The 24000-nt window shown below is 42.0% G+C and overlaps 1 protein-coding gene across 2 annotated transcripts in view; it reads right to left on the reverse strand.

Annotated features, from left to right (window-relative positions):
• SNX9 (sorting nexin 9) overlaps positions 1 to 24000 on the reverse strand; it is a 456733-nt gene that overhangs the window by 391947 nt on the left and 40786 nt on the right. For both annotated transcript variants that reach the window (XM_063443408.1, XM_063443407.1), the window contains exon 2: positions 3632 to 3718. In XM_063443408.1, coding sequence (XP_063299478.1) covers positions 3632 to 3718 — 87 coding nt within the window. The remainder of the gene's footprint in view (positions 1 to 3631; positions 3719 to 24000) is intronic.

Consider the following 24000-nt stretch of genomic DNA (forward strand, 5'->3'; position numbering starts at 1 on the left):
ATGTTTTTAAATGAATTCATATATGATGGAATATTTATTTATACATTTACAAATCCCCTCCCCCACTATTTCTAGTGTAGCCTCTTCCTGGTGAAAATCTGTCCAAAGCTGCAGCCCTCTTTTCTGTTCTGGGCTGTTTCTCAAAAGCAGAGCCATAACTGGTCATCGTGATGGGCAGAGACCAACAGGGGAAATTAGAAGAGGTCCCCTGCCAGACCATGAAGGGCCGGCACTATCCAACTGCCGACCTTGCTAAATTCAGGCAGAGGTAAGAAAGACCCAGTGGCTCTACCCTGCAGCTCTGCCAGGAACATTCTTTTCGCAAACCCAGAGTGTTATCATGGCAACGCTCCAACATAGCACCATGTAGGAATTGCGAGAGTGAACTTTAGCTCTAAAAACTGCAGGTTAGTGTTAGCTCAATATCACCACCAAACCACCAGTGTTTACAATGCCCCCTCCTGGGCCAAAGGTACAATATAACATTTCCTTTTTTATTAAAAAAAAAATATTTTTTGCTTTGCTCCCATCTGCTCCACCACACACACATTGAACCTCTCACACATGCACTGTACCATAGACACAGTGTACCTCACACAAACAATGCAGCCCTCACACACATCACATACTTCACACACAGTGAACCCTCTGCAAATCTACACACACACACATATTGTACCCCTACACACTAGATTATCTATAGACACTACATCCATTATATGCACACCCTACCATTTGCACACACTGCACAACTTACACATACTAGATACTCTATAGACACACACTGCACCACCTACACACACACTACATTTCTGACATACGCACTCTGTATCCCATATGCACACACAAGTGTGGGTGCATTATCATGCTGAAAGAGGTTACTGCCATCAGGGATATGTCTAAAAAGAAGCTTCAGGCACTCACTGGTTTCACATGCAAAGCAGTCTTATTGGATCGTAATGCAAGGACCTACATACAAAGCAATTTTATTCAGGGAACACCATTGCCATGAAGGGGTATACATAGTCTGCAACATAAACATGAATTCCAGGACCCCTAGGAAAAATATTACCTAGAGCATATCTAGCCTTCTTACCATAGTTAGTTGTGTTAACATCTCTTCCCCAAATAAAAACACACATACACACACAATCTAACTAATCTAAAAGAAAACTTGATTCATCAGACCAGGCAACCTTCTACCACTGCTTCATGGTCCCCATTTAAAGGTGCTTTCGGCAGGGGACACTGTGTTATCATGGGCACTCTGACTGGTCTGCGGCTATGCCGCCCCATACGCAGCAAAATGCAATGCACTGTGTGTGCTGACACCTTTATCATGACCATTCCGTTTTTTTCCAGCAATTTTAGCTTCAGTAGCTCTTTTGTGTGACTGGACCAGGAGGGATGGCCTTAGCTCCCCACATCAATGACCCTTGAATGCCCATGACCCTGACGTTTGTTCACCGGCGGTCCTTCCTTGCACCACTTTTGATAGGTACTAACCACTGCATACCATGAGCACCCCACAAGTCTTGCAGTTTTGGAGATGCTCTGTCCCAGTCATCTAGCCAGCACTATTTGGCCAATGTCAAAATCACTCAGATCTTCTCACTTGCCAATGTTTCCTGCTTCCAAAACATAAAATTAAAGAACTGACTGTACACTTGCTATCTAATATATTCTACATCTTTATAGGGGCCATTGTAACAATATATATGTAACCGATCACCTGCCACCCCGACTGGGTACCTCCGTTGTTGGATGCTCCTAGCGCTGCTTGAGGATTCCAAGCACTCTAGCCAACACCACAACCACCGCAGGCCACACCTCTCTTCCTTCAGAGCAAAGCAGGAACAAGCTCTTAAAAGAGCTTAGAAGTGATTATAGCAAGGGAATATGCAGAGCATAGCAATCCCTTGTAAAAGATTCCCCCAATAAGAGACAGGACTCCAAATTGAGGGTGAAGTAGAACTGTCTAAATCTTTATTTTCCTTGGGACTAGCCCATATGGTCATTACATTAACATTGCTGTGAAAACTAAATAAAATTACAAACAGTCAAATGATAGCAGGCAACATACAGTGACTTATTATAACACAATGGCATATTTTTAAACAGGTGGGGGAGACAATAATTAACAGAAAAATATCTCACGTGCCTGCAGAATTAGCAATATGCAAATCTACCCAAATATGCAAATGAACCAGTCTTGCTATTCAAGTAGTGCATATTGCTGTTGCTACCAACAGAGGGCACTAGACAAGCTCCATAGCCAAATCCACCTAGTTGGTAGCAAACCTCGGCAGTACAGGAGAGCAGGCAATACATCCCAGGGGCCATAGTCACATGGCAGGAGGCTGGCAATCAGTCTTCTCCAATGCCCAGTGGCGAGGCTGGTTCCACCACAATAATTAATGTTATTCACTTCACCTGTCAGTGGTTTTAATGACTGTGGTTGTGGCTGATCAGTATATAATGCATATGCTACCATGACATTACCCATATCATATCACCCTCACATGACAGTCATGTTGCCTCTTCGGACAGACACAGACACAAATGCACACACTGGTACACGCATACACTTTGAAAAATTCCAACACAAACAGAAACACACTGATGCACAGAGACACACAAGCACATTGACAAATACAGACATACAATGACAGTGCATGTGATGTAATGTATACATGCCTGAGAGTGTTGCAGTCTGGCAGTTAGCAGCCCTTTGCATCTGTGAGTGTATACTTGGTTCTGGGGGGGTGTCTATGTATGAGGGTAACTATGTGTGTAGAAAGGCATGATAAAGATGAGGGGATGAGTGTGACAGTGTGACTGTGTGTGAGGTGAGTGTGGAATTATGAATGTGATAGGGTGAGTGTGACAGAGTGGCAGTGACTATGATTGACAGGCTGGGTTGGAGGTGTAGATTGTTTGTGGGGAGTCTTCATTTTCTGTTATCTCCCCACACATTGCAAAATTTCATGAGGCTCATCAGAGTTGCCGCTAGAATGGTTGTGCTGGCACTGCTGTCCTGGTCCAGCTATTGCAAATTAACAAACAAATGTTATTTGCAAAAGTTACAATTGTGTATACACAATTGAGTGGTATGTCTGTGTAGCAGCGTAAAGGGGTTATTGAAAACAGGAGTGGTTATAACTCACATTGTACACTAAGACATTTCCTGCATCATAGTAAAAGTAATAAAGAAACCTAGTTTGTTGACAACTATGTATGCATTGCAGACTTAAAAAGGGGTCTTGTAATTATAAATAAACCAGTGCCATTGCTTTTACAGATTGCATCAATTTTCATAGATTGTATCCAGTTTGTATTTTCTACCTTTTTGGCAGCAGAAATAGGCATGACTGGTGGTGGTCTGAAGCTGGAGCAAAATATTTTCCTCTGACTGGCTTCAAGACCGCAGAATAAGTCGGGACATGACAATATGGGAGTACAGCTGATGCTTTTGCTCATTAGAGAGAGTTACAAGCTGTTAAGAATGGTCTAAAGTAGCCCATAGACATGAGGGCAAACAAATTCAACAACAAGGAAAGGTTACTTTGTTGTCCCTCTCACAGTATCCTCTATGCCCATTACATGCAAAAATGAAGATGACAGAACTCACCTTGTTGGTTATTGTAATGATCTCCCCTTCTTTAACGGTTAATTCATTATTTCCAGGTTCTGCATCAAAGTCATACAAAACTCTTGCCTGAAAGGTAAAATAAATAAATCAAATTAAAATATAATGAAAATAATCCTCACAAATCAGTCAGGTAGACATTTTAAAGCAGTTTACAGCTATCAGGTTTATTATTGTAGCAACATCCTATATAAAAAGTTAGGCACTGATTGAAACTTAATGCCTCACTTACCCTTACCATTCTCATATTATCAACTCCTCATCAATTCATCTATATAGTAGAAATCTGACATTCATCAACAGAGAATATTGTATGATTATGGTTGCAATATTATATTCCATACAGATGAGCCATCAAAGGAAAACAAAGAAAATAAAAGCTATCTTACACTAGATGTGGTATTGAAATTTGACATTTTCACTAATTATACGAGGACAGACCATGCAGGCTTATCTCTCCAATACAATTATCTTATTTCAATATAATGCACAAAACAAACAATAAGTGTGCACAAACCAAAGTGAAAAAGTGCTTAACAAATATTAGCAGAGAGGAACTTTCCTTATAAGGGTAAAGTATCCATAGGTTCCCCAAAGACTTCCTCTTGTCTTCAATACAACATATACAAAAAAATAGGGGATAATCTGCTAACTGGAGAAAGACAAGATCACATAGCGTATAACTGTGTTAATTAGTGAACCACAAATTATGTGACAAATGGCCACTCACACTTTCACAGTTGTATAAAAGCCTTGAATAAGAATTCCTTCTTAGAGGTCAGCTGGATACTTCCATCATGTTATTCCATAGGTATATTGACTCAGGAGGAAATGGAAATAAAACAAAGTTGAAATAGACTATCCAGAAAATTTAATAACTTACATTCAAGTTAAAAACAATTTAGGCCACTACTGGGCGTCCTATGCGTTTCTTCCAATAGCAGGACTTCCTCAGGGACTTGTGTGGTGTTTCAGTAATAACAGCATAAACAAAAAATCTTTTGTTTAGGTTATTAAATGTTCCTTTTTATACTCTGGATAGTCTAACTTTGTTTTATTTCCATTTCCTCCCAAGTCCATATACCTACGGAATAACATGATGGAAGTATCCAGCTGATCGCCAAGAAGGAATTTGTATTCAAGGCTTTTATACAACTGTGAAAGTGTGAGTGGCCATTTGTCACATAATTTGTGGTTCACTAATTAACACAGTTATACGGTATGTGATCTTGTCTTTCTCCAGTTAGCAGATTATCCCTAATTTTTTTGTATATACTCAATATAATGCAGTCTGAGAGCAGTGGACATCAGCTCCACCAAGATGCATGACATACAAGGGTCACTGACAGGTATAGCATAATTCTGGAGACACAGGATTTGCCTCCCACAGGTTACATAGTTACATAGCTGAAAAGAGACTTGCATCCATCAAGTTCAGCCTTCCTCACATATGTTTTTGCTGTTGATCCAAAAGAAGGCAAAAAACCCAGTCTGAAGCGCTTCATTTTGCAACAAACTAGGAAAAAATTCCTTCTTGACCCCAAAATAGCAGTCAGATGTCTCCTTGGATCAAGCAACGATTACCCCACTAATTAGAAATTATATCCCTGTATGTTATATTTTTGCAAGTATTTATCCAATTGCAGTTTAAACATCCGTATAGACTCTGACAAAACCACCTCTTCAGGCAAAGAATTCCATATCCTTATTGCAATTACTGTAAAAAAAACTTTTCTTTGCCTTAGATGAAATCTCCTTTCTTCAAGCCTAAATGTGTGACCTCGTGTCCTATGTATAGCCCTGTTTATGAATAGATTTCCAGATAATGGTTTGTACTGGCCCCGAATATATTTGTATAATGTTATCATATCCCCTCTCTGGCGCCGTTTTTCCAAACTAAAGAGATTTAAATTTTTTAACCTTTCTTCATAACTAAAATGCTCCATTCCTTTTATCAATTTTGTAGCTCGTCTCTGCACTTTTTCTAGTGCCATGATATCCTTCTTTAGAACAGGTGCCCAAAATTGCACAGCATATTCAAGGTGTGGTCTTACCAGCGATTTATAAAGAGACAAAATTATATTTTCAACTCGAGAATTTATGCCCCTATTTATACATGACAAAACCTTACTGGCCTTAGCAACGGCAGATTGACATTGCATATTTCTGCCTAATTTGTTGTCAATAACAATTCCAAATCCTTCTCGTGTGTGGTTATCCCTAGTTCACTACCATTTAGGGTGTAAATTTCTTGTGTATTCTTCAACCCGAAGTGCATAACTTTGCATTTCTCTACGTTAAATTTCATCGACCATTTTAGTGCCCAGTCCCCCAATCTATCCAAATCCCTCTGCAGCAAGGCAATATCCTGCTCACATTTTATTACTTTACAAAGTTTTGTGTCATCTGCAAACACTGATGCATGGCTTTCAATGCCCATTTCAAGATCATTTATAAATATGTTAAATAGAAGCGGTCCCAAAGCAGAAACCTGAGGGACACCACTTACCACTTTTGTCCAGTTTGAAAATTTACCATTAATGACAACTCGTTGTACTCTATCCTTAAGCCAATGTTCTACCCAAGAACAAGAATATTCATCTAGACCAATTTCTTTTAGTTTGAAGACTAACCTATTGTGAGGAACTGTATTAAATGCCTTGGCAAAATCCAAGTAGATCACATCCACTGCAACACCCTGATCTATACTTCTACTTACTTCTTCATAGAATGCAATTAGGTTAGTTTGACATGACCTATGTTTTCATAAAACCATGCTGATTATTTCTAATAACACAGTTCTTCCCAATTAATTCCTGAATATTATCCCTTAATAGCCGTTCAAATAATGTCCCAGTTACAGAAGTTAAGCTCACAGGTCTATAATTTCCATGCAAGGATTTTGAACCCTTTTTAAATATAGGAACAACATCTGCCTTCCTCCAATCCTCCGGTACAATACCTGAAACAAAAGAAGCTTGAAAACTTAATTACAGAGGTTCACTTATTTCCCCACTTAGCTCCTTAAGTATTCGTGGGTGGAAACCGTCAGGCCCTGGAGCTTTATTTACATTAATTTTCTTTAATAGCTGTAGCACCTGGTCTCGAGTTATCCAATCACAAGTTATCTGCAAGTTTGTTGCAGCAATCATATGCATATCTCTTGCCATAGGATCCTCATTAATATATACTGAAGAAAAATAGTTATTTAAAATGTCTGCCTTTTCCTGGTCTTCATTGACTAACAGACCCATCTCTGTTTTCAGTGTACCTACACTTTCATTTTTTTTTTTTTTTTTTTTTTTTAGAATTGATGTATTTGAAAAAATTGGGTTGGTTTTGCATTCTTTGGCTATCAATTTCTCATTTTCTAGTTTAGCCACTTTAATTGCATTTTTGCAAGTATTATATGCTTCCTTATATAGGATGCCTCTGATTTGTCCATTTTAATTCTTTAAATGCCCTTTACTTATTTTTAAGCTCTTGTTTTACTTCTCTACTAAGCCACATTGGTTTTAATTTGTTTCTTTTATATTTATTACTCAATGGTACATACTGTAAAATGTACATTTCTAATATTTGTTTGAATAGTTTCCATTTTTCCTCAGTGTTTTTATCACTAAGGATATTATGCCAGTCGATATGTTGTAGAGCTGCCCTAATCTTCTTAAAATTGGCTTTTTTTAAATTATACGTTTTAATATCCCCACATGCTTTTGCTTTTTTGACTTTATTTCAAAAGTTACCATATTGTGATCACTATTTCCCAAATGCTCCCCTACTTGAATGTTGGTTAAAAGATCAACATTGTTTGTTATTACGAGATCCAGACAAGCATCCTTTCTAGTTGGTGCTTGTACCAGTTGTGACATAAAGGTGTCATTTAGCACAATCAAAAACCGGATTCCCCTTGCTGAAGTACTAGTCCCTCTATCCCAATTTATGTCCGGGTAATTAAAATCTCCAATAATTACCGTGTTACCCCGATTTGCAGCTTTCCCAATTAGCTCTAACAGCAGTTCTTCCTCATGAATATTTACATTTGGTGGTTTATAACATATCCCAACCAATAACGTATTTCCCTTTGTTTGCCCCAAGCAGATTTCTAGCCATAAAGCTTCCACATTTTCCTTGTCACACTCCACATGCCTAAGATTTGACTTGAGCTCATGGCTGACATGCAAACATACCCCACCACCCTTCTTGTTTTTCCTATCCTTCCTAGATAACGTGTACCCATTTAAGTTAACTGCCCAGTCATGTGTCTCATCCCACCATGTTATGCCTATTATATCATATTGTTTAGTGTATGCTATTGCCTCTAGTTCCCCCATTTTGTTATATAGGCTCCTTGCATTATTAAGCATACATTTAATATTACCATTAGTCATTTGTACTTTTTGTGAATTATCAATATTACATACCTCCTCTGTTCTGAGCTTCCCCCTCTACCACCTTTGTTCTGAGCTAAAGCCCATCTCATTTCTATCCTATCTACATTTTCTAGATTGCTTTGACCCTCCCCCCCTACTACTAGTTTAAAATCTCCTCCAACCTTCTAGCCATACTATCCCCCATCACAGCACACCCTCTTCCGTTTAGGTGCAATCCATCACGACTATACAGGTTGTACCCTAGCGCAAAATAGGCCCAGTGTTAAAATGTATTTTATGTTTCATGTTCAGTAGGCTTTATACCGCATATACTCGAGTATAAGCCGACCCGAATATAAGCCGAAGCCCCTAATTTTACCCCAAAAAACTGGGGAAACTTATTGACTCGAGTATAAGACTAGGGAGGGAAATGCAGCAGCTACTGGTAAATTTCTAAATAAAATTAGATCCTAAAAAAAATATATTAATTTAATATTTATTTACAGTGTGTGCGTATGAATGCAGCGTGTGCGTATGAGTGCAGCGTGTGCGTATGAGTGCAGCGTGTGTGTGTGTATGAGTGCAGCGTGTGTGTGTGTATGAGTGCAGCGTGTGTGTGTGTATGAGTGCAGTGTGTGTATGTGTATGAGTGCAGTGTGTGTATGTGTATGAGTGCAGTGTGTGTATGTGTATGAGTGCAGTGTGTGTGTGTGTGTGTTGCAGAGCCTTGGTGGGGGGTGGGCAATTTTTTTGTTTTCTTATTATTTTTAATTTAATTTAATTATTATTATTTTATTATTATTATTTTTTTCGTCCCCCCTCCCTGCTTGATATATGGCAGGGAGGGGGGCTCTCCTTCCCTGGTGGTCCAGTGGCATTGGCAGTTCAGTGGGGGGGAGAGGGGGGCTGTCAGAGCTGTAACTTACCTCTCCTGCAGCTCCGGTCAGCTCTCTCCTCCTCCGCACTGTCCGGTCAGCTCTTCTGTCAGCTCCCACTGTAACTGCCGCGGTTCTCGCGAGATTTACACTGGGAGCTGACCGAGGTGCTGAACGGACGGCGCGGAGGAGGAGGGAGCTGACAGGAGCTGCAGGAGAGGTAAGTTACAGCTCTGACAGCCCCCACAGCCCCTGTCTGTATTATGGCAATGCAAATTGCCATAATACAGACTATTGACTCGAGTATAAGCCGAGTTGGGGTTTTTCAGCACAAAAAATGTGCTGAAAAACTCAGCTTATACTCTAGTATATAAGGTAGTTCCTGAAGTGCGTATCCAAGGCCTTGTATTGGGTGCTGCTGCACACATGCATGTACAGGTGGAAGGAGGACCCATTCACTGCACATCAACTTAGGCAGCTCACACGCAATGTACTATATTGGGTGAAGTTTGCAATTTAACGCTTACACATGAGGTACATTATTATGAGTGTATTGCTGATGAACTCTGCACTATAATTGTGTATATTTATACATACACATCTAAGCATGTTTCATGCTCTTACACATACTTAATATTACCATGAGTTTTATTCCTATGTTGATTTAAAAACTCTCTCACAAGTGACACTTTCTTTCAGCTGACCCAGCATTGTGTTTTCAATTTCTGTACCACTTTTTCACAAACATACAAATACGGAAACCAAGTCGCAGGAACACACAAAACTGCAGTCTTCAGTTCCAGTAGTCAACATAGGAACAAGAGGCAATTTCTCGTTTAGATGTTAGATCTTCAAAATGTCTTCATGTGTAGCATCAACAGGGATAGCATGATGTCACTGAGAAGCACTGGATTGGACAGAGATATCTATGATGGCCTCATCAGTGGTTAAGTGGCTGCCGAGAGGAGACTGTTCCTTGGTTACAACACTAATCACCCAAGCTATAATGATCACCAGTATTAAAGCTCAGAAAATGTGTAAATTACAAACTAGTAGAATTATGCATTTAAAAAAAAAACATTGACAGTTCCATGGTCCAAGCAAGTCAAAGCAAGTCAATAGGTAGAAATGTAGGTCTTTCACAAAGGACTAGAGAATGCCAGGTGGCAAATTAAAAAAGTTCCACAAACAAGGGTCATTGTACCCAGTCCAGCATAGAACTCCGAGCTGTTCCATGGCCATTTGAAACAGGTAGCCTTCTGGAAGACTGATTCCCCTCACATGCTTATTTCCTCATTTATAGATAGTCTCCCACACAACTTTCAATCTCCTGAAATGACAGGTGCAAACAGTGATCAGCATACCCTTCCAATCTCTTAACCCTATAGAACACATACCCTCTCTCCCTACAAATAGATATACCACACACCAATACTATATACTTTAATTTAATTTTTCGCGATTTCTGTTTCATTTTCAACTACACACCTCATACCACTAACATGAATCCAAATATAATTATCCTGTTATTCTTAATAACCCTTTTCTCAATCCAATTTTGTTCACACCACTACCAGCATAAGCACACACCTCAAACTGGAACACAAATTATCATACACCATGGCATGCTCTGTTCCTGTAACTTATCTGCTGAGTGCTGGTGGTGAGTTCTAAAAAATAGCCCTCCTACCCCCACCTCACAAAATTATAAAGTATCCCATTCAGTATATGGCCAAACAAAAATGATGTCCAAATTCCTATTCCTTATGTTACTTGCTTTTGCAAATGATGTGGAGTCTAACCCTGGTCCCCCAGCTAATTCTAGTCCTAATCTCCCCACTAAAAAAAGGCCTCTCTTTTGTGCACTGCAACATACGTAGTTTACTCCCTAAACTGGATGCACTGCAAGCCTGGTGTTCCCATTACAAACCAAAAATCACTGTGCTCTCAGAATCATGGTTAACGACTAAAATACCAGACACCGCCATTGCAATACAGGGGTATACATGTTTTAGAAATGACAGAGCAAGGAGAGGAGGAGGCATTGTTATTTATGTTGACAATTCCATAAAGTTTACCCCTTTACAAAACCTTAGTCCTCCTGCCACCTTTGATTTCCTTTCTGGCACAATTGAGATCCCGTGCAGTAAATCAATCATTGTTGCAGGAATCTACCACCCACCTAGCTCCCCTGTGCATTCCCTTTCTGACATAGCCCATCTCCTTAGTGAAACCATAGCTTAAAACCCAAAAAGTGAACTGTTGGTCTTTGGAGATTTTAATATTGATTGGCTGAATCCTAAAAATAATAGTTCTTGCACGCTGTTTAAGACTTTGCAGCCAACGCAATTAATCTCCTCCCCAACACACATAAAACATTAAAAGCCATAACCATACCCTGCTAGATTGGATTCTCTCCACTTTTCCTGATAGAATCCAGGAGGCCGGTGTTATCCCAAACACTTTCAGTGATCACTGTTTAGTGTACTGCATGCGCAAAATAAAGGCTATTAAATCCTCTCCCAAGGTTAAAATAACTAGGTGCTTCAAAAAATTGAATCTTGAATCCTTCCTAAATTACATCAAGAACCTCCCATGGCACAGATTAAACATTATCCCAGATCTAGACTGTACTGTTGAATTCTTTCAATCTGAACTCCTACAAATTTGGAATTTGCATGCCCCGCTGCGTAAGGTGAGGGTAAAAGGAGCACATATGAACTGGATCACAGCTGACCTCATCCAAATGTACCAGTGTGGTCAAAATTTAAGCGTACTGGCTCTATGAATGATCACTGTGCATATAGACAATGGCGAAATATATGCACAAAATAAACAAAATTGGCCAAGGCCCAATATTTCTATGAAAATCTGAACAATAACATCTCAAACCCTAGAAACTTTTGGAAAACCATAAAAAAACTACAAACTCCCCCAATCCACTGTCAAAGTGGATAACCAAACTCTGCAATTTCACTTAGATGTAGCAAATGCCTTTAACAATTATTTTGTCGGATGCTCTACTGCCAAGCTAATAAATGACATGCATCCTGAAACTACAAATGTGGATCAGGTCCCACTAAATTTGCAAAGGCCCAATATAGACAAGTTAATTTTTAGACCTGTACCTGTTAGTGTCATTAAAAAGCATCTTAATCTAAAAATGAAAAACCATTCCGGACCTGATCAAATCCCAGCAATGCTGTTGAAGTTCAGTGCACCGGCAATTGCTAAACCCTTCGCAACTCTAATTAACGAATCCTTGGTGTCTGGATACATACCCAAACTCTGGAAGACTGCGAGAGTAGTGCCTATCCATAAAAGTGGTAACACTACTTTGGTTTCTAACTATCGCCCAATATCATTGCTCCCGGTATTGTCAAAAATCTTAGAAAAATGTGTCCATACGCAACTATGTGAGTACTACCAACAATCAAACTATCTGACCCCTGATCAATCTGGCTTTCGCCAGAATCACTCCACAACTGCCCTCTTAAAAGTTTGCAATGACATCTAAACTGGCATGGAACAAGGAGACCTAACTGGAGCTATTTTCCTTGATTTTGCTAAGGCCTTTGACACAGTAGACCATGACATTCTACTGCACAAACTCAAAAACTCAGGTATTGGTGATTATTCGCTAACCTGGTTTCGATCGTATGTATCGGATCTCTCGCAATATGTGTCCATTTCTGACAGCGACTCCCTCCCTCTCCCAGTCACGTGTGGTGTTTCCCAAGGTTCCATTCTCGGCCCCCTACTATTTACATTATTTATAAATGATCTGCCTAATGTCGGCAAATCCTCAAATGTACACATGTATGCAGATGACACAGTAATCTATGCGAGCAAATCCGATCTACCGCAGCTTGAGGCTGTGCTCCAAGACCAGTTTACAGAGTTAGAAAAGTGGATCGCAAAAAACAAACTCTTCCTGAACACTGACAAAACTGTCACAATGATCTTTGGAACAGTACCTAGATTACACAATTCCCACCAATCCATCAAAACAAATTCAAATGGCACACTGACCGGAGTCCACCCTTTTAAATACTTGGGTATGATGTTGGACCACAATCTATCTTTTGGACTGCACATAGAAAAGCTTGCATCTAAACTTTATCCAAAACTAGGTGCCCTGTACAGAAACAAATCCTGCCTAAGCCATACAGTAAAGGAAAAGATTGTACAGCAAATGCTGATGCCAATCATTGATTATGGGGATGTAGTATATGCATCTGTATCGCAATCCCACATTAATAAACTCAACACATTGTATAACTCGTTCTGCCGATTTGTGCTACAATGTAATTACAGGACTCACCATTGTGACATGCTAAAAGAACTAAACTGGCTGTCGCTGGAATCCAGACGCACCCTTCATCTTTCCAGCCTTGTGTTTAAGAGCTTTTCTGGAAAACTCCCACCCTACCTGAACAAAATGCTTTCCCCAGCTGTTCCCACTTCCTATAACCTCCGATCCAGTACCAACACTTTACATAGGTCGTTAAGGGCGGACGTACCTGGTACGTCCGCGGCCGGGAAGGGGTTAAGGACCGAGCCAAATGTACACATTGTGAGCAAAACAAAATGTAAACAAACTATAAGTCTGTTCAACAATAATTTACCTCTTTCGTACTAAGTGCACCCACACTTAATATATAGGATTTTGTTCAGGGGAAACAGAGCATTCATTTCATATCAAACATTCATATATGGAACTCCATTTTATATGAATAAAATGTAAAAACTTTAAAAAAAACTAAGAAATTTTATTTTTCAATTTCTGCATGGCAATTTAACTGTTGATGTCAGAATACTGTTCGGTTTTCCTGCAATAAAAAAAAAAATACATATTTGTATTCAGAAATGTCTCACGAGTAAAACAGTACCCCTCATGTATAGATTTTATGGGGTTTTGTAAAGTTACAGGGTCAAATATACGGCTTGTCCATTATTATGTTTTTCTACATAGAAATTTGACAGATTGGTTTGCTGGGTCTAGGTTGCCTTTGAGACCGTATGGCAGCCCAGAAATTAAAGTTACCCCCATTAAGGCATACCATGTGAAAAAGTAGACATCCCAGGGTATTCAAAATGAGGTATGCCCAGTCTTTTGTAGTAGCCACTTGGGCACAAACCCTAGCCAAAGTTAGTAGTTTTAACAAGCATCCATGACATGCAAGCAAAGTTAATGACCGTGCCTGGCTACTCGTATGTCATGACTTCATCCTGTGTACTTATAGAAAATGTGCAGGTTAACCCTGTCAAGCTAATTACATACATGAGGAAGCCTGCTGTTAGAAAGTTGATTAGTTGCTCTTTACTCATACTGCATCACAATAACCTTTTTTCAGCAACCAACTATTTACAGATTAGTTTACGTAAGCTATTTTGATCTATAAATACACGATTGTCTTGTCTTTAGTTTATATGTACTAATTATCATAAAATTGAGCTGACAACTGTATGCCACACTGTTTAATATTGTTAATGTTCGGCCTGTCATAGCGATCGTGGCTTTACTAGCGTATTCTTAGCCTTGCACAGAAAAAATAAAGAATTATATAAAAATAAAAAATAAATTGTACATATAATTATATGAAAGGGAACATCTAATAAAGTGTGAAATTACTTGTGGGGAAAAAAAAAGCATAACAAAAGTGACAAAATGGCTTTAGTCACTAACCCATGGAAACTATAGAAAACTAAAGTGGTGTTAATACAGTGGAACATAACTTATTTTAAAAAAATACAAAGAGTCATATCTAACCAAAGTTAAAATACCCAAATGTTTGGAAACGTACAAACTTACACGGAAAAGAGAAGAATAAAAGATCGTAGTGAAAACTTTAATTCACAAATATAGTAAAAACAAACAAATGGAAAACTTACAAAATCAGTGGCACAATTGAATGGAATCAATATGCGCCCTGTATTGTATTTTAACTTTGGTTAGATACTACTGTATTTGTTTCTGGAGGGATCAGCGGAGTGTTTCCATCTTCAGTGGCTCTCCTGCACAAATTTGCACTTTTCTATCTATAACCTGTCACTAGTATAAAAATGTGGTTTTATATTTTTTATTTTTCAAACATTACATTATTTGTTATTTGCTTTAAGAAAATTGCTCAACTTGAGAACAAAGGCCAAACCTAGTTTTTGTGCTATGTGTTTGTTCAACAATAATTTTCCTCTTTTTCATTTGATATCCTATATATACATACATAACAACATTAAAGCAACACTCAAATCAGTATTACCACCATAGTACACTAAATTGGTTATAATGCCAAGAATTCCCAGGCCTTACCTGGGTAAGTAGTCAAATTGTTTTAGAACGGTTTGACTGCTTACCGGCAATCCCCCAGGTGCTGCTTCCTGATTCATCATAGCTGGAAGCTCTCGTCACCTAGCTTAGCCTAACTGGCCATAATGAACAACCCTATGCACCCCACTTTCACTTTTGGCTGTGAGGAGACAGGAAGCAGTGCCTGGCAGACCCCAAGTAAGAATCCAAACCATTCTAAAATGGTTTGACTACTTAAACTGGCAGGACACTAGGGCACTCTTAGCACCGTAACCAATAGATAGAGGATTCCAGATACTGTTAATTTACAGACCCCTAGGAGATGGGAAGAGATTTATGCAGGAACTCTTAGACCTTTTGGTTGGCTTAATCCTTGAACACCCCAGATGGTTTATATTGGGAGACTTCAACACCTGGATTGATGACACCCTATCCCTGCTTGGGCAGGATCTCCTCAGCGAGAAAGGTGATTACTCCATCTTAATCCTCTTAGATCTCTCAGCTGCATTTGACACCATTGACCATAGGATTTTAATAGAGCGCTTGCAGCACATCTGTGGTCTAGGAGGCACAGTCCTTAACTGGTTTAAATATTTCCTCACTGGTAGATGACAGAATAACATCAGGATTAAGCTCATCGGCACCAACAGAACTGACCTACGGAGTTCCACAAGGATCCATCTTGTCTCCCATGCTATTGGCAATTTACTTGCTACCACTGGGGGACTTCATTAGGCGACATGGCCTAAGGTATCATTGTTACGCTGATGACCCACAACTCTACTTCTCCTTTGCTCCAGATACCACAGGCCCAACATGCAGCATCAACAGTTGCTTAGCAGACCTCATAGAATGGATGAATGCTAGTTGGCTTAAAGTGAACCCAGACAAAACAGAGTTACTCTTGGTGAGGGGACCCCGGGCAACAAAAATATCCCATGATCACCCAACTGGCCTGGAGCTTGGAGGCACTGAAATCATTAATTCATCAGAGGTACGAAACCTCAGGGTGCTGACTTTAGACGATCATTTAAACAGCAGATTTCCTCCGTAATAAAATCTGCCTACTTTCATCTGAAAAACATAGCCAGGATACAACACTTAATTCCACCGGATGATATGCCAACATTAATCCATGCATTTGTATCCTCTAGGCTAGAGACCTGCAATGTACTTTACTGGGGCTTCCCAGAAAAAAACACTCCATCGCCTTCAGAAATCCCTAGCTTTTATGTCTTTATGTTTGTTTATTTGTAAAGTGCTTTGAGCCTTACAGGGAGAAAAGCGCTATAAAAATCGCAAATTATTATTACAACTGATAACTCTCAACCAATGAGTCTGGCCTTGCAGAACCAATATTAGCTTGGTTTAGGAGGTTTTGTCTTAAAGGGACACTATAGTCACCAGAACAACTTTAGCTTAATGAAGCAGTTTTGGTGTATAGAACATGCCCCTGCAGCCTCACTGCTCAATCCTCTGCCATTTAGGAGTTAAATCCCTTTGTTTATGAACCCTAGTCACACCTCCCTGCATGTGACTTGCACAGCCTTCCATAAACACTTCCTGTAAAGAGAGCCCTATTTAGGCTTTCTTTATTGCAAGTTCTGTTTAATTAAGATTTTCTTATCCCCTGCTATGACAATAGCTTGCTAGACCCTGCAAGAGCCTCCTGTATGTGATTAAAGTTCAATTTAGAGATTGAAATACAATTATTTAAAGTAAATTACATCTGTTTGGAAGTGAAACCAGTTGTTTTTTTTCATGCAGGCTCTGTCAATCATAGCCAGGGGAGGTGTGGCTAGGGCTGCATAAACAGAAACAAAGTGATTTAACTCCTAAATGACAGTGAATTGAGCAGTGAAATTGCAAGGGAATGATCTATACACTAAAACTGCTATATATAGCTAAAGTAATTTAGGTGACTATAGTGTTCCTTTAAGAGGAAGAAGCAGCTAGCACTAGCAGACTACTGGTAAGTTATCAAAACACTCTTAAAATGTTACACCAAGGCACAACCTGGTACCATAATCAGTACAGGGAGTTCCTTTATAAATGCTACATATGTCTAGGATTTTGATTCATGTTAGAACAGTAATAGGGCAAATGATGTAAGGAATGATGTATGGTTTTAAAATATTTCAATAACGGTTACAGAATCCAAATCTGATGCACAAAACTAAGTATTTGTAGAAAGTATGTATTTATGAAAGAAAGGTCATGCCAAATTAACCTAATTGCATTCTATAAAGAAGTTAGTGAAATTTAGATTGGGGTTTTCCAATGGATGTGATCTGAATACCCTTATCTTTATTCGGTTTCTAAAATGATCTTGAAGTGTGAAACTGAAAGTCATGTGTTGGTGGGTGTTTGCATATGACAAAAAAATAGTTAGGTTAGTTGGTAGACAGCCACTAGAGGTGAGTTAACCCTCAAAGGCAATTCTTGCAGTCAGGCCCGGACTGGCCATAGGGCACACCGGGCAAATGCCCGGTGGGTAGCAGTGGCCATGGGCCGAGGCCAGCAGGGGAGGTCACAGGATCTCCCCTGCCGGTCTATGCAGGGCCGGCACTATCCAAACGCCGACCCCGCTGTTTTCAATGACGGGCCAGTGGGGAGATCAAACTTCTCCATCACCGGCCCACTTGAATGGATACGCGGATGGGGGGGGGGGAGAGGAGGACCTGGCGGAGCTCTATCTTGCAGCTCCGCCGGGTTCCTCTTGCGAGATCCGGAGCATTGCCATTGCCACTCACCACTGGACCACCAGGGATGGTGTGAGAGTGCCACCCCCCCTCCCCCCCCCCCCCACCACCACCACGTGCCGGTGTCCCCCCAGGTTAAAAGTAAGAAGGGAAGGGGGGACATAATGCCTGCTTAGTTTTTTTTTTTTTTTACTTGTTTGCTTTTTAACACCCCTCCCCCTCCTTTCTAACACTTACACTCGGCACTCTCACACACTGCACCCTCACACACAGCACATACACATCACTCACACACACACATCACTCTCACACACACACACACATCACTCTCACACACACACACACATCACTCTCACACACACACACACATCACTCTCACACACACACACACACATCACTCACACACACACACACACATCACTCACACACACACACACACATCACTCACACACACACACACATCACTCTCACACACACACACACACATCACTCTCACACACACACACACACATCACTCTCACACACACACACATCACTCTCACACACACACATCACTCTCACACACACACATCACTCTCACACACAGCACCCACATCACTCTCACACACAGCACCCACATCACACACAGCACCCACAGCACCCACCACACACAGCACCCACCACACACAGCACCCACCACACACAGCACCCACCACACACAGCACCCACCACACACAGCACCCACCACACACAGCACCCACCACACACAGCACCCACCACACACAGCACCCACCACACACACAGCACCCACCACACACACAGCACCCACCACACACACAGCACCCACCACACACACAGCACCCACCACACACACAGCACCCACCACACACAGCACCACCACACACAGCACCCTCACACACAGCACCCTCACACACAGCACCCTCACACACAGCACCCTCACACACAGCACCCTCACACACAGCACCCTCACACACAGCACACCTCACATACACACTACACCCTTCACACACACCCACAGCACCCTTCACATACACACAGAACCCCCCCAACACACTGCACCACACACACATACACACACATGCTACATCCCATATACACACATTCTGTACAGCCCCTAGCCACATATGCATTACATTACACCACAAACACAACATGACTAAAACCGACCTTATTACACAATACCACATCACAATCAGCTCACTCTACACACACACACACAATCTCACAAGAAGGCTCCAAACACATGCACAATATTCTTTCTTGAACCTTTTGTCTCCTGGTATCCATTTATAGAGACACCAGAGACAAGTTGCAAGGAAACGCAGCACAAGCATGTTATTAAATTTGCTTGCGCTATGCAGAACATATACAGGGCTTTTTTCTCATGCTAGAGCTCTTCAGCAGAGCTCTACGCATGGTCTGCCCTGGAAGAGCATTGAACTAAAATGCTCACTTTGAGAGGGAGCGTGTGTAACGGATCACCTGGCACCCCGACTTGGTACCTCCGTTGAAGGATGCTCCTAGCGCTTCCTGAGGTCTCCAAGCACTCCAGCCGACAACATAACCACTGTAGACTCCTCCAGAGACCAAGACAGGAACAAGCTCTTATAAGAGCTTAGTAGTGATATAGCAAGGGAGTATGACTAGCATAGCAATCCCTTGTAGCAGATTCCCCCAGTAACGAGACAACACTTAGTTTTGAGGGTCAAGCAGAACTGACTGTACTGGCACATACAGCCTCTTTTATTCACAATCCACAACACAGGGTTTTGAAATACAACCAATCAATCCGTACAATACACACAGACACTCCCACACAAAATACTCCCCTCTGCCTGTGATATGATTACTGAACACAATGGGTAATATAATTATCACTGGCAGAGAAATACAGTCCTACTTTTCCTCTCTCATTAGTTCATGCTCCCGCAATCCCAGACAGACGTCTCTTTGACACTTTTAATTCCCTTCTCCGCCCTGCTGTGGCCACCCCCCAAACTAACCTTACAGCTGATAGCTTTGCATATTACTTTACTGACAAGATTGAACAGTTAAGGAAACAATTCTCCCCTCCTTGCCGTTCTCTTTCTCAACCACACATAAATCATGCTTTCCCTACCCTTCAGACTTTCTCCCCAGCTACTGAACAAGAGGTGGCTGCACTTCTCCATTCCTCTCGCCCCACCACTTGCCCACTTGATCCTGTCCCATCTCACCTCATCAGATCTCTCTCCCCTTGTCTTGTGCCTATCCTAACACACATCTTTAACTGCTCTCTCTCTTCTGGCACTGTTCCTGCTGACCTTAAACATGCCATTGTAATACCTATCCTGAAAAAAACATATCTTGACCCGTCCTCCCCCTCTAACTATCGTCCCATATCCCTGCTCCCTTACTCATCAAAGCTTTTGGAAAGACTTGTCTTTACCCGTGTGTCTCACTTCCTTAATTCCAACTCTCTCCTTGACCCTCTTCAGTCTGGCTTCCGCCCTTTCCACTCTACTGAGACCGCTCTTATCAAAGTGACTAATGACCTAATCTCCGCTAAATCCAAATGTCACTACTCCATATTAATTCTCCTTGACCTCTCTGCTGCCTTTGACACAGTTGATCATGCTCTCCTCCTTCAAACTCTTCAATCACTCGGTCTCTGTGACTCTGTCCTCTCTTGGTTTTCCTCCTATCTCTCCCAACGCTCATTTAGTGTCTCCTTTTCCAAGGATACCTCCTCCCCTCGCCCTGTCTCGGTTGGAGTTCCCCAAGGCTCTGTCCTTGGTCCCCTTCTATTTTCTCTTTATACTGCCTCTCTTGGAAAACGTATTGCCTCTTTTGGATTCAACTACCACCTGTACGCTGATGACACTCAGATATACCTCTCCTCACCGGACCTCTCCCCGGCCGTCCTGCAACGTGTCACTGCTTGCCTCTCTTCCATCTCTGACTGGATGTCGTCACGCTTTCTCAAACTTAACCTCTCTAAAACTGAACTTGTCTTTCCTCCTCCTAATACTGATCCTCCTCTCTCACTCTCCCTTCAAGTCAGTGATATCCACATAAGTCCATCCCTACAAGCGCGCTGTCTTGGCGTCATACTTGACTCTGGTCTCACCTTTGAGCCTCACATCCAGTTTGTTGCCAAGTCCTGTAGGTTCCAACTCAAAAACATAGCCCGCATCCGCCCCTTTCTTACGCAAGATGCTACTAAAGAGCTTGTCCATGCTCTAGTAATTTCCCGCATGGATTACTGTAACCCTCTCCTGATTGGTCTCCCCAAAAGCCGTACTGCCCCGCTACAGTCTGTTATGAATGCTGCAGCTAGACTGATTTTCCTATCCAGTCGGTCCTCTCACACCTCGCCCCTCTGCCAGTCCTTACATTGTCTCCCTGTATCCTATAGGAGTCAATTCAAAATGCTAACCCATACATTTAAAGCACTGAACAATTCCAGCCCCTCTTATATCTCTTCACTGATCCAGAGGTATGCCCCTCCTCGTACCCTCCGCTCTGCCCGCGACCACCTCCTGACCGCTGCTCGCACCCGTACGGCCAACTCGCGCTTGCAGGACCTCTCACGGGCGGCTCCTCTCCTATGGAATAACTTGCCTACTGCCATCAGACTCTCCCCTAGTCCTCAATCATTTAAGAAGGGCCTTAAAACCCATCTCTTCAGGAAAGCGTATGGCCTCCCAGAGTAATCTCTCCCTTACATACCTGTCTCTTGCTCTCCTATGGGATAGTGCTTTGCTCTCTCCTCCAGCTCTGCTTCACTCCTACTTGATATTTCCTATCCTAATGTTTCTAATACCCCACCTCCTATAGACTGTAAGCTCATTTGAGCAGGGTCCTCTTCAACCTATTATTCCTGTAAGTTTTCTTGTAATTGTCTTATTTATTGTTACATCCCCCCTCTCAAAATATTGTAAAGCGCTACGGAATCTGTTGGCGCTATATAAATGGCAATAATAATAATAATAATAATAAAAAAACATATCACAGGGACCCCAAAACAAGCAATAACCCCATTAAAAAAAAAATATATATATATATATATATATATATATATATTTATTTGTGGTCAAGGCATAAAGCTGTAGAGTAACTTAAAACAAACAGGACATGAAAAGTCAGTTGTGGTGTGCCGTAACGGACGACGCAGTAGGGCTGAAATAAAAGAGGGCCTACCTCAAGAAATGATTAAAAAGGAGGAGTGGGGGGCGTGGCTAACTGCCGACAAGAGTGGTCGCATGGAGTGAGAGCTCCGTGCTTTGGATGACTTCCAAGCTGCCTAATCTCATCACGCACAGCCCTCCAGTAACTACCAAGCCTGGGAATCCAGCCCCTACGATGGCCCCAGCCAAACAAACAAAGTTAACGGATCCGATCCGACCCGCGAGAAAGGACCGCGTGCGGCCCGCACAAGATGGCGACGACGGGCAGGCCTGCTCGCAGCCTGCTGAGAGCTCACCAAATCCCGAAGGGGACTCCAGCCCATACACAGACGCTCCGGTAACGGAGAAACGGCTGTACCTCATGCTGCAGGACTTTCGTGTCACACTGCAATCAGACCTCAAGAAGGCGACTAGCGAGATCAAGAGGGAGATCTCTGACCTGGGTGAACGCACCAACCAGCTAGAAGCCCGAACAGAGGACATGTGCACTGAGCAGAACGCGATGGCAACCACAGTGCAGCACTTACTGGAAGAACAAACTCAGCTTAAACGTAAGTTAGCTGACTTGGAAGACCGGTCCCGCAGAAATAATGTTAGGTTTTGCGGGATACCGGAAAGCGTGGGCACAGAAGAACTCCCCGCATATATCAAAAGACTGTGCGCAACTCTGCAACCTGACATAGCAGAAGGAGCATGGCTCCTGGATCGAGCCCATCGGCTACCAAGACCACAGAGGTTAGCACAGGATACACCTCGTGATGTGGTTGCTAGATTTCACCTCTAAGAACGCTCTGCTACAAGCATTACGCAAAACAGACAAGCTGCCAGATCAGTACACTACCCTCAATATATATGCGGACCTGTCGGCCTCAAAAATGGCCCGAAGAAGAGAATTCATTACAGTGACGAAGACGCTGCGGAACCACAACATTCCGTACAGATGGGGATACCCGACGAAAGTACTCATATGGAAAAATGGCAAAAACCACATGGTAAATGAACCGGAGGTGGGCATGCGCCTCATAAGAGAATGGGGTCTGTTTCCCACACAATCGACGGTAGCGGCCGCTACTGCAACGTCGCCAAGACAGCAAGGGGAATGGCGGATGGCGGGATCGCCGATCAAAGCATAAAAATCTGTGCTCCTGGGACTCTCTCCTCTGCCGAAAAGCTGTTTGGGGGACGCGGTGCCACCCAACCCACGTAACTATGTGATATGCGATCCACTACTCAAGCTTGGGGAAACTGTACATGGTCAGATTAATATTGGGCCGCGTTTTGAAAACTGACTACGTATGGCGATGGCGGGGGGAGGGGTCCTGGGAGTGTTGTTTTATTGCTTAATACTTAAACTGTTATATTGCTACAATAATGTAATGTATATGCGAAAATAGCGATGTATAACATGACAGGGCTGTGTCACCATCACTAGCATATAAGTCATCCACACCCCGCTCCCACCACCGAGCGCACCCCACGGATGAGCGTTGGCGTTAGCACGAGCTACTGGCCTGCGTCTCACCCGGAGAAGGCGCCGATCGTAATGAGGGCGCTATGTACATACTTTAGTTCTGTTAAGAAATGGTTGTTTATGTTTCCCCCGGTATTAACCCTTCTTCTCACTACCATGTCCCCCCCCGAGCCGAGCTATACCATCATCGAGCCAAACACCCTTTTCAAGATCTAGCATGCCACTAACCATACCAAATGGATAACACACTAAAAATTCTCTCCATGAACGTTAAGGGTCTCAACAGCCCTCACAAACGCCGGCTAGCAGCCCAAGAAATGGCCAAATCCAAGGCGGCTATAGTATGTCTACAAGAGACTCACTTTAGTATACGCAAGCCACCAAGCTTTAGAGTCAAACAATTCCCTCAGGCCTACCATGCCATGGCCAACACAAAATCTAAAGGGGTCTC

The sequence above is a fragment of the Pelobates fuscus genome, chromosome 2 (genome assembly GCF_036172605.1).
Source record: "Pelobates fuscus isolate aPelFus1 chromosome 2, aPelFus1.pri, whole genome shotgun sequence".
NCBI classification, from domain to species: Eukaryota; Metazoa; Chordata; class Amphibia; order Anura; family Pelobatidae; genus Pelobates; species Pelobates fuscus.